Below are 12,450 nucleotides of genomic sequence, written 5' to 3'. Positions count from 1 at the left end.
CTATCATAAAATTTATGGCCAACAAAATAATTAGAGTCAAGACAAATCATAATAGCTGAAATTTGAATCTATCTTAAAAAAAAACTATAAAATATATATAAGCTTCAATAATGCCAATCATGAAGGGAGTTACATATGTTTGACTATGAAACATAGTATTAAGGATAATGACAAACATTTATTTACTTCTTTCACTCAATATTTTTCTATATATATGCTTCTCACTTATACAATCTTTATAGATATTATAACATTTTATTGGATAAAAATCCCATAATTGATAAATAATTCATTTTTTTAACTTATCACATATTGAAGGTGTTCCACCTGGCAAAGTTCTTGTGCCTTTGCTGGATGAATTTGTTGGCTTCCATGTCTATGCTCTCCTCAACCACCTTCTCCTTTTTCAGTCCATCTCGATCCATCTCCACAACCTTCTCTATCTCCACGAACCGAACGTGCTTGACTGGCTCCGGGTGGTTGTGGCGGCGCCCGTGGTGGGGCACTTCCTTGACAATGATCTCTTCCTTGCAGGACACATAAGGTGGTGGTTGTGAGTGGCAGTTGTAGTTGTTGTAATAGGGATCAGTTTGGGGGAAGTAGTAGACATTATCATTACCAGGGGGTGGGTAGTATTGATCATGGGTACTCATGTGAGTTTCCCATTTAGGGGATTCATATGATCTCCTCATTTATATGCTTTTTTCTTCTATTTTCTATATATCTATATATTTCTGTGCTTGTATTTATGTATTTGAGTTGATCAGTTTTTATAGGCAAATTGTGAACTTGATGATAAAATTGCATCTGATTCATTGGCTTTTGGTAGTGGGTATTAATATTATTGTTTAATAGCATTCTGATTGATTAGAGAATATGCTATAAATTTGGAGGGTTTTGGATGCTTTGGACCACCACTCTTTGCTTGGTCTACATTAATCAACATATGGGTTTTAATTTTCCAAAGTTTTGGATGTCCAGTTAAGAAGAGTATCTAGGAACTAGGAAGAGCATAATGCTTGTAACTATGAAAACCAATTCTAATTATTGTTCTTTGAAACAATTTTATTTATTGGAAAAGTGAAACTAGCTCACCAAGTTTATCGTCAAAAAACCAACTCAATACAAAGTAAGTTATGTCAATATTTGTCACAAGTTAATCGAGCAACAACAAAATTCATGAGAATGAAAGAAAAAACTCAATAGAACTAAGAAGATCTTCCATGTGATTTCTCTCTAAACTCGCATTTAGGGGAATTCAAGGTTGGGTTGTTGGGACTGTATGGGGGTGAAGTATTCCTCGTGGACTCAACATTCAGTTATCTAAGGACCTACCTTTCAAATGAAGGTTATCTAGGGCCATTTTATTACCTTTGTTGATGTCAAATATTGTGCCCAAATAGGTAATATCGAACAATACAACTTGTTTATACTATTGAAAGGTGAATTGGAAACCAATTACCAATTTATTACAAAGGAATTGATTGATCCAGTTTAATCATGATCATGGGAAAATAGGGTTTGGCTCAAAATAGACACTTTTTAGACAATAAGATTTCTTTCAAGAGCTTCTTTTTTGGGGACACCTGACATGAATAATAGAAGAGAGTTCATTCAAAGAAGCAAGTCTTTAAGAATAACTACAAGAATATTTGGGATTAACCCTTGGTGGATTGTATATTCCAATGCTTCATAATAAACTCATTTTCTCTCGAGTGAAGTCCCACCTGAAATTCCTACAAGTTTTGTGCGACAACGAACCAAGATTTATGCATTCGCTGCAAAATCATTGACACCGTCCCACATCTATTGAGCACCAATGCAAAATAACACAGACTTACAGACAAAATCATGACAACATAATAGATTTTAAAACTAAATAACATCATCAACGTCGTCCCAAAAATCATAAAGTCAAGATCCATAAATAAAAAATATACGACCAAGTTCATCTCTAGTTGTTGCCTAAACATAACAAAATAAAGCAATAAAGAAAAAGCAGTAGCAGCAGCAACATAATCGCACTAAATGTTTACGAAGAGCCACCATTATTTATAACTTTAAATGAATAACTGTTTACCCACCAGAAATAAGATTCAACACCACAAATTTAATGATCCCTTTGTTCTTCTTTAGCAACCTCTCTTGTTCATTTCCTTGTCAAAAATGCCCTGATTTTTACTTAATTATAAAAAAAAAAAAAAAAAAAAATGAATCAAAGTTGGAAAAGATGTCAAACTTATAAAGATAAAGAAATAAAAAGGAAGCTATCTTACCAACTCTTTCAGATCAGCCAGGTTTGGATCCCACTCACCAAGATGACAAAGATCATCAATTGACTGTTTCAAATCATACTCATTCATCTTCAGTATTTCCTGGTTCAGAATAATATTCCTGAAGCCCATTTTGCCAAGCTCCACGAGCAGCTTCTGCTCAACATCGTAGGTGTTGTTAATGTAGGAATGAGGCCGTTGGATTGCTGTCTGGGAAGCAACAGTATGGGAAAATGGTGCTAGATGAGACACAGAAAAAGGTGAAATATCTTCACACAAATCAGAAATGGAAGGATGATGTATCATTGCAGCATCAGCAAGAAGAGAGTTTTCATCAACTAAGAGAGAAGAAGGGTGGATCGAGTAATTTGAGGTGGGAGGAGGATCAGAGCAGCCAACCGACCAACTTCCATAAACAGGATAATGTGGCTCTTGATCTTTCTTCGAGTCTGTTTCAGCTATTGGCTCTTTGTTTTGACGTGCATTAATCATGTTGATATCAATGTCATTCACTCCACAGTCAACTGGTGGTAGATTCAAGTTCAAGCTATTGGAGCCCAAACAAACGGGATCTATCAAAGCAGTATCAACCTGCAAGGTGAATAGAAAATTCTGAGCTGTAAATTGGAAACCTATTATTGTTAAATGGAGCAAAACAAAATTTACATGTTCATGATCATTGAGGACAAGACATGTAGTATATACAAGGGAGATGAAAACATTGATCATTTATTCTTTGATTGCCAATTCTCTTAATATATATGGACCAATACCAACTTTTGTATGATGAGAAATGGAGCACCGAGATATTGAATCAAAGAATGGGTAACTTCCAAAACTAAGGTGGAATTTAGAAGAAGGAGCCAAACACCTACAAGGGAATAGACTCTGATAAAATGCTAAAATAAGCATTATTAAGCTATATGAGTTCTTAACTATGTTTCTATTACATTTTATTTTTGAAAACTAGGGTAAATTCCCTCCAGGAAGCTAAGCTAGTCCAACCCCCACAATGTTTCTGTTACATATCATAGTTCCAATTTAAAAGTAATACTATGATTTGAGGTATTGTCTCAAACTTAATGTAATTTCTTTTTATGTTCATTAGAATTTTAATGTTGTAGGAATTTCATCATCCTCATATTTTTTGCATGATATATTGACTCATTCACAATGTGTAATTGGTGAGTATTTATGGCTCTATTAATAAAAGGATTAAACATTTTCTCAAAAAAAAAAAGACTTACCTCTATGATAACCCAAACACGCTGCCCGAATTTCTGCCCAGAAGGTGTAGCCAACCTCCAGTAAGAGATATACCGACCAGCAACCTCAGGTGCACAGAAATCAACTGCAATATTAATTTCTTCATCCATGGCTAAGCCATTTGCAATAGCCTAACAAAAATTGAAAAAGATGCATCATTATAAGCAAATAACTAGCACAAAGAGAAGAAAGTATAGAATTATACCCACCTGAGCCTCAAAAGAGCCACTACTGAATGTATGTCCCCCAATCCAAACAAGTTTTGTTCCCTTGGGCCAAGAAATGTTTCCATTGTTCTTCATTCGCCAAATCTTGGTAAAAGAGGTTGTTGGGGCCAAAACAGTACCATCGAGAATATTAATGTCCATAACAAAGTGGCTATCAAGCTTAGGTCCATCATTTTCTATTATCTTTTGAAAGACATGTGAAGGAAGTTGTGCCTGTGAATCACAATAATTAAAGTGCATGCAACAGTAAAACAATTTAAGAATAATCTATAAAAATCTTCGACATACAGGAAAATCCGTTCCTCTGAATGGGATATAAGAACAACTACTAACAGGTTCGTCCATTCTGATAAAATCATCATCATTTCCAAAGCTAAAAAAACAAATTCTGCAAAGATTATAATCCCCTTTCCTGCAGACACATAAATCAAAATCAAACTTAAATCCTTAATAGTAATAAAGTAATAATAACAAACAGCTAAAACCAAAACAAAACAAAACATCTTGGGACAGTAATTACAGTTTATAGTTGAAACGTGGTCCAATTATTGGATGCACCCCACATGCATCACACTGGGTATCCTTGTGGACAATACTAGTAGTGCTGCCAGTACTGCATTTATAGCTTGTATCGAATGGAGATTCACAATGGATTCCAGAATAAGACAAATCTGTCCCTGAAAAAGTAGATTCCCACATAGCATTGAAACTGGGAAAACAAGTGAATTTCTTGGCCATATTAGAATCTTCATTAGCAATTCTAGAGTCCTTTTCAGCATGTTTCACAGGTTTGGTCGAGACAGTAGCATTTGTCTTCTTAACTTTCGGCTTGGAATTACAGTCAGATGAAACAGAAATACTATGGGAGTCATCATTACCATTCACAGAGCCAGTAGAGCTAGAGCTAGAGCTAGAGATAGAGCTATAGATAGAGTCAGAGTCATCAGAGTCAGAGTCATCAGAGCCAGAGCCAGAGCCAGAGCCAGAGCCAGAGCCAGAGCCAGAGCCAGAGCCAGAGCCAGAGCCAGAGCCAGAGCCAGAGCCAGAACCAGAACCAGAACCAAAACCTTCAGTTCCAATGTTAGCATTTTGGGCATCGACTGCATTTGATGTTTTCTTGATTTCAGATTTTTGAGTTGGAACATCATTACTAGAAGTCTCAGCATTCAAAGATTGTCCCAACTTTGAAACAGAATCAACTAGTCTAGCAATCACTTGGCCAGTACAAGCAGCTTTAGATGCCACTTCCATTGAAAGCTTTGACAGAGACTCGCGGAGAGGTTCTGGAATAGATTTAAGAACATTGGAAAGAGAATACAAATCCAGTTGTGGTGATCCATATGATGTAGCAGAAAATCTACTGCCAAATTTGGAAATTGGTATAACAGTTATTCTCAATGGGTCCAAACACTGATTCATCACATCATGGAGATCATCCTCATCAATTAAGGCCACCATGTCACCATCTTCATCCATATATGAAAGTGAAAGAAGTGCATCCGGAGAATAGCCAAAGAGACTGGAAATCTTTTCCCTCAGTTTAGTAATATCAAGTTTCAATTTTCCATCTTCGCCAATTGGCGCACTGAAGCGCCTGAGTGTCTTGCCATTCTTAACCTGCAACAAAGATGTTGATACTCGACATGAAGAACAAGAGAATGAAAGATAAACAGTTCATACTATAAGTTTGTTTAGTTTTCCTTAAAAAATTGATGAATTTCCCATAGGGGATTTGTTGCTCTTTTCTTTTATCAAATCAATCACCTTGATCATTGAACTGGGATTACAACTAATTTATTTCCTAAGCTTGATCATTCCCAATTACAAACAACCCATGATGGCAATCAAGTATAAACTGAAACAAAAACCTATTAATCAAATACAGTATTCAGAATCAGAATTGTATACTCTATCAGTTGAAATAACAAGGTAAGGGAATTATGAACCCTAATCACTTCATTAATAATATACAGCTGAAAAGAGTTTAATGCATGTTAAAAAAAACACGAAAAAAGTAAAGGGGAAGGGAAAAATCAAACCTTGATCACTATCTTAGATTCCATATCTAGAAAGGAGTTCTAGAATAGCATGAATTGAGAATGAACCCTAGAAATATATATAGGAAGATGAAAAAGATGACCGGGTTTAATCTTAATCTTAATCTTATTCCGCCTGTAACAAACGAATCCGATATTTACTCATTACCGTTTATTTAGAACCACTTTTTTTAATAATAATAATTAAAAACATTATTCAGTCAAAAAAACATATATTAAAAAATAATCATATTTTTCATTTTATAAATCAATTAAGACTAATTCAGTTCACAAAATTTTTTTTCAGAATTTTTAGAGAAAAATACATTGACTAAAATATAAAAACAATTCAAAATGACTATGAAAGCCGAAAATAGTTGCTATTTTTCCTGTTTGACTGATTAACTATTTTTCAAATAAAATTTTATTTTTAATATTTAATAAATTAATTTTTAATATTTTAGGTAAATATATTTGTTTTGAAATTAAAATGAATTTATAAAAAATAATTATCAGAAATTATCTTTTATTTATTATATATAAATACTAAAGTTATAAATTATAATTATATAATTTTCTCTTAAATATATATTAATTTTATGTAAATAAATTTAGAGGAACGATGGGGAGAGAGGGAATTTGGTGAGGGAATGACTTGTCATCAACAAAATGTAAAAGTGGGAGGAAATAGAGAAAAAAGAGAAATTATTTGATTTTTTCAGCGAATAAGACCAAATTCTCTCATCTAATCATTTCTCATAAATTTAATATGTAAAATGCTGTTAATATTATATATAATTACTATTATTTGATTTAAATTGTATATTTTATATTAAGGATATAAAATGATGTTTATAATATTTATGTAAATATTTTTTAATAAAATTAATTATTATTTATTAAATATATAATTATATTTTTTTAAAGGTATATATTAATATATATATATATATATATATATATATATATATATATATATATATATATAAAAGAGAAAACAAATTAGAATGAATGTACATTTGTCAACTTAAAAAATGATTAATAGGAGGTCACTAAGAAACCTTCTTACTTATGAATTGGAAGCTTGTTTGATATTGGTTTTATTTTTTTATTTTTTATTATTTACTATCCTATATTTTTTTATGAATCAAATTATTATATTTATCACACAAAATATCAAAATACCCCTAATCATAGGGTACAATTCTTGACTGGAAATGTTTCCAAATTGATCATTAATGGAATTTCCAGCTAGTAAGACAATATCAGATTATTACTCAGATGAACTCCAAAATTACAAGGTAGAAGAAGAAAGGTGAGAATGTGTTTGTTCATACATTTGTTACAGAAGAAAAAGAAGAAGACAACTCCCTATTGACTGCATGCATGCTCTGTTCCCAATTACATTACAAAGAAAAAAATTGGTTGAGCAAAAGAATACTTAGTAGTGAAACAACCAAGCAATGAAAGCTGTTCAAAAATCAGAAGTTGCAGGAGCTTTGACTGTTTGTAAATGGACTCCTGCCATACCCATTAAACAAAATGTGCAGATTCCATGTTGGATCTGTTTCAGCTCCATGAATGATGAAAATGCACCTTAAGTGTTGGGTTATTAAAGAAAGAAAATGGCTACGCTTGATTTGGCCGATGCTGAAACGAAATGAAGAAAATGCTTGATGGTGTTTCAAGAGACAGTTCGAGAAAGTTACAATCATTGGCTCCTCAGGATAGGAATAAAATTGGTGCCCTGAAAGTTACAATCATTGGCTGATCCAATCAGGAAGGAATGTGTCGATATGTGGTTCAGAGTTGCAAGTGCAGTCAATAATCTTGTCTAACAAATGATTTGACAAAGCAGACGAGGCAAATACATTTTTTGATGAATTAGTTATCCTTGAAGTCTGTGTTGTATGGTAGCTAAAAATGGTTCATCAAATAGACTAAGGAAAATGGTACCAAAATTTCAATGAGTTTATTGAAGATTGAATAGAAAAATAGCTGCTAGATTGGTTGTTGAAAATAAGGAAAGAAAATGACTCAAATATTGGGCTATAATGGAGACTTTTAGTGTTTCAAAAAATTAATGATGAAGAACAAACTGTTTATTAGTTAATTGCAGGTAGTAAAACCCACATCAAATGAACTGTGGATATAATTGACTAGTAAGAAACCATGTTATGATTAGTTGATAATTACATAATTCTAATGATTTCAGAACTCTTCTCATTAGAGTATAGAAACTCTAATAATAAATATCTCATTGTATTCAAACTATTCAATACAAAACCAAACCAAACCAATCCAAAACAAATCTTTTGAAAGAAGGATACATCGAATCAAAACATACATAGAAGAGAAGAATCGAAGATTTAAGGGCGTTTTCCACTGTTGTGGTTGGACTTTGTACAAAGAATCCATCTTCCCTTCGCCCTTCTTCGCTTCAACACTGCTCTTCCACTTGTAGTGCTCATTCTATAGCGAAAACCGTGAGTTCTCGCCAGAGACTTCCTAGATCTATTCCTCTTTGTTTGACAAAGTAAATATTTCGTAGCCCTCACTACAAGGCCACGCCGTCCCCTCTCTTTTCTAACCCCACTTTCACTGTTAAAATTCAAGCCCATTGGCAATCCTACAAACCAAATCTCAGTTTTCAAATCAACTCTGTCTCTATATGAATAATTGATATCGAATTAGTGCATACCCACCTGTAAAAGACACAGAAGAGGATACAGAGAGCGAGGATGAGGCAGTAAAAGAACAATGAAGTAATCCAGAACGATTTGGTTGAGCTGATGCAGCCATTTTCAAGGAAGTGATTCTTCTAGAAGTAGTTCCGGTTTGAAGAGTAAGAGAAGCCATGGGGATGCGAGTTGTTGTGGCGGAAAGCCAAGTTCCCATGGTCAGACAAGCCATTCTTTCTTCTTTCTGACTTAATTTGAACATTAAAACACACACAGCAGTAATTTCAGCACAAATAATACCATGTTAGACATCTCCAAAATCAAAGCTGTTGAATGTAACAGTTTAAAATCAAGATTTAAGCATTTTCAAATCATTCTGTCCTGAAAGAACTGTAACCCTCAATTCAAGAATCAATTTTGACAATTGAGCCAACATTTCAGCTCCAGGAATCAGTATAACAGTTTCAAAATAAATGCACCCATCAATTTGTAAAACCTAGATGGTAACTAATGAAGTAAAATTTCAACTCATAACCCAGTTTAAACAAAATATGAACCGACATTACAGAATGCATTTCTAAAGTATAAACATATTCGTCGAGATTCGAGATAACCTGAAATTGAAACTAGAAAGGAGCGCAACTAGCCGAAAACTCCGAGCTGAAATCCAAGAATATGTAAATCGATCAACCTAAGAACCAAGTTAGAAAAACTTATCGTGTATTCTGGGAGAGGAGAGGTCCTTATGAGAGGAGAGGCAACATTTATTTATTATTTTCTGGATAAGGGTTACAGAGCAAAAACAAATATATAACAAAATATTTAATAAATTTATTTTTAAAATAACTTATTCATTTAAATTATTATTAATGTATAATAAATTTATTTATTTACAAAATAAATATATATAATTATACAATATTAGTCTTTTTATTATAAAAAACAAAATAATTAAAACTTAATCAGTTTATATCATAATATTTATTATGTTATATGTTATTAATAAAAAAAACAAGAAATTTATTTAAATAATATATATTAGGATTTAAAAATGAATAAATATAATTATTTATTAAACATTATTAACTTTTTTCTAATTATTATTATCTTTTATGGTAATATTTTTACAAAAATTATATTTTTATTATTATTTTTTACGATTATATTGAGCTCAATACACCTTTATATAACAATATAACTCCAATGATGCAATTGTTCCGACAACTTGTATCATAATATGAAAATAAAACTTCGATTGCGTCTAGACTTTTGGAAGACATGATTCAAAAGTTGATGTTGGATTTTGATAATCTATCTACAAGTTTCACACGAGCAATTACTCCTTTGACTAAGAAAGTGATCCACTTTCCGGTCAGAGTGAGGGCTCGAGGTAGGCCACCCATGAAAAGAAAATTATTTGCCGTAGAAAAAGTAATTAATAAGTTCAAACATTCAATAAATGTTAGTTTTGCCTCATTGACTCGTTATATTGTGCTAGATGCTTCGTTATATTGAGCTCGTTGTCTCGTTATATAAAACTCATTGCCTATTTATATTATGTATATTATCTTATTATATTTATCTAATTGATTCGTTATATTGTGTTTGTTGCTTCGATATATTGAGTTGATTGCCTCGTTATATAGAGCTCATTGTCTAGTTATACTGTATTGAGTATATTGCCTTATTATATTTAGTTACTTGACTCGTTATATTGTGCTTGTTGTTTCGTTATATTGAAGTGATTGCCTCGTTATATTATTAATTTCCTTGTTATATTGAGCGTATTTCCTCGTTATATTTAGTTAATTGCCTCGTTAAATATTGTTATAGAAAAAAATGCGGAATGAACCAGCAGATGCACAACAATTCAATGACCTAGCTACTATACCACAAACAATAGTCTCTACTCAAATAAATGATCGGACTATGATATCACAAACAATAGTCTCCACTCAAATTCTCTTTTACCACATTATTGTAGTTATGTTATCATGTGTTTATCTTATAGCAGTTATATTGAGCTTATTTCAACATTATATTGAACTTATTTCAACGTTATATTGACATAATTCAGCGTTATATTGAGCTTCTTTCAGCTTTATACTGAGCACAATTCAGCGTTATATTGAGCTCAATACACAGTTATATTGAGCTCAATACACCTTTATATTGAGCTCAATATACAGTTATATTGATCTCAATATATAGTTATATTGAGCTCAATACACAGTGCTCAAGAAAACGTTATGTTGAGCTCAATACACAATACACGATTATATTGGATAAATACACGGTTATAAACATTCTAAATATTGAATAAATATTATAAACATATGTATAAATATTAGAATTTGGAAGGTATAAATTCAAAATGGCTCGTTCATTGTCGTGGGTGTTCAGGAGGGATTTTAACAATTTAGTGATGTAACAAATCTATAATCAATGCATATTATTGGCGGCATCTTTCGGATTTGCCCATAAATTCCAATCTTTGGAGACACGTAAGAAAAGGAGAGAGCCGAAGTCGATGTCCTTGACAACTTGCTTTTGTAGGTCCAACAGTCCATTAACGAGTTTATAGAGGCCTTGAGGAGAAGTGTTGATGTTTGCAATCGTTACTTTCAGCAATCTTCTCTTTGACACTTCGAACTGAAAAAATGACAAAGGTGAACGCTTCACATATCTACCTATTACGCTTCATATAACTACTTATTACGCTTCATATAACTACATTTAACGTTTTATATAACTACATTTTACGCTCAATATAACTATTTATTATGAAATATAACTACTAACACGCAAATGATAATTTCCAAAATCTTGGTCGTCAACACAACTGGTCTTCCTCTTTTTAAAATTAATATATATATATATATATATATTATTATTAAATATAACTTAAAATACCAAAAATATTAAGTACTAATATTTAATAATAAAATATTTAACCAGAGAAATAAATATATTATATTTATAAAATACAATATCTAATTTTTATTTTTAAATTAATAAATAATATATTATATATATATATATATATATATATATATAAATTAATAATTATTAAAAGATTCCGAATTTTAAAATTATCTATTAAAAAATTATCTATTATCATTTGTTTTTGTTAACTTCAAATTTATATTGAGTTCATCTTTAAATCTTCTCATTGCACTTAAGAGTTGGGGCATTGTCTTCTTGTATAGTAACAAAAAGTTGTGAAGAGTTGTTGCCGCTTGCAATGCTTCTTTCCGAGTGACCGGTTCCAAAGCTATTGAATTATTATCAACTTCGTCATCTACCAAATTTTGAATGGTCCCCACAATTTCTTCAATGATTTGGACCTTCATTCATTATTCCACCAGGAAAATCTAACAAGTGATTCATATCCATTTTGTGCCGATAATGCATACATGTAATCAAGTTCTCAAACTCACGAATGTCTTCTCCAAAATTTAAAAATTTAAGAATTTAAGAGTTTAAGAGTTATAATTGATATGATTTTAAAAAGTTTTAATAGACATATTATAGTGATCAATTTTTAACCATATTTAATATAATACGTTGGTACCATATAACTTTATAGTACCATAAACTAACTTTTTACTTATTCAAAAATAATAAACTTGACAAATTCAATTAATTTGTGAATATACATTCAAAGAATGTGTCTTAGAACTTGTTTTTATAATTTATTTTTCATCTCTAAATAATATACATTATAACTAATACATTATATCTAAAAATTTAAAAGTTATACGTAAAATCTCTTTAAATTAATTAAATTATTAATTTATCAATATAATAATATCTCGCTAAATTAATAAAATATTCCAGTCCTAACACTATTAATTTATAGAGGTTTCACTTTATTAATTTTCATTTAAACACTTCTTTTTTATTTTATTTAATTAATATTAAAATATAACAAAGTAATAAATATATATTATTGTCAATTTCATAT

The 12,450-nt window shown here is 31.2% G+C and overlaps 2 protein-coding genes across 2 annotated transcripts; both read right to left on the bottom strand.

Moving 5' to 3' along the window:
• Positions 1-1,837: 1,837 nt before the first annotated feature.
• Positions 1,838-5,910, bottom strand: LOC124931019 (protein JOKA2-like). Its single transcript, XM_047471403.1, has 7 exons — positions 5,806-5,910; positions 4,287-5,383; positions 4,055-4,178; positions 3,749-3,979; positions 3,521-3,670; positions 2,277-2,864; positions 1,838-2,181 (listed from the first exon to the last, which is right to left on the bottom strand). The coding sequence occupies exons 1-7, from the start codon at positions 5,827-5,829 to the stop codon at positions 2,179-2,181; spliced, it is 2,217 nt and encodes a 738-aa protein (XP_047327359.1). The 5' UTR covers positions 5,830-5,910; the 3' UTR covers positions 1,838-2,178.
• A 2,120-nt stretch (positions 5,911-8,030) lies between these two features.
• On the bottom strand, positions 8,031-9,264 carry LOC124930983 (50S ribosomal protein L34, chloroplastic). Its single transcript, XM_047471361.1, has 3 exons — positions 9,098-9,264; positions 8,508-8,727; positions 8,031-8,431 (listed from the first exon to the last, which is right to left on the bottom strand). Exons 2-3 carry the CDS (start codon positions 8,713-8,715, stop codon positions 8,172-8,174), a joined length of 468 nt encoding a protein of 155 aa, XP_047327317.1. The 5' UTR covers positions 8,716-8,727; positions 9,098-9,264; the 3' UTR covers positions 8,031-8,171.
• Positions 9,265-12,450: the final 3,186 nt, after the last annotated feature.

The sequence above is a fragment of the Impatiens glandulifera genome, chromosome 3, assembly GCF_907164915.1.
Source record: "Impatiens glandulifera chromosome 3, dImpGla2.1, whole genome shotgun sequence".
Classification (NCBI taxonomy): domain Eukaryota; kingdom Viridiplantae; phylum Streptophyta; class Magnoliopsida; order Ericales; family Balsaminaceae; genus Impatiens; species Impatiens glandulifera.
This window is presented reverse-complemented; position numbering and strand designations above follow the sequence as displayed.

What these genes read in the sequence shown, in the direction of transcription:
- LOC124931019 (XM_047471403.1), bottom strand. Translation starts at nt 5,829, where the DNA reads ATGGAATCTAAGATAGTGATCAAG. An exon ending in AATCTAAGATAGTGATCAAG is followed by an intron (nt 5,384 to 5,805) that starts GTTTGATTTTTC and finishes TCTTTGTTGCAG; the next exon opens with GTTAAGAATGGCAAGACACT. An exon ending in GTGTTTGGGTTATCATAGAG is followed by an intron (nt 2,865 to 3,520) that starts GTAAGTCTTTTT and finishes TTCACCTTGCAG; the next exon opens with GTTGATACTGCTTTGATAGA.
- LOC124930983 (XM_047471361.1), bottom strand. Translation starts at nt 8,715, where the DNA reads ATGGCTTGTCTGACCATGGGAACTTGGCTTTCCGCCACAACAACTCGC. An exon ending in CTCTTCTGTGTCTTTTACAG is followed by an intron (nt 8,432 to 8,507) that starts GTGGGTATGCAC and finishes TTTGGTTTGTAG; the next exon opens with GATTGCCAATGGGCTTGAAT.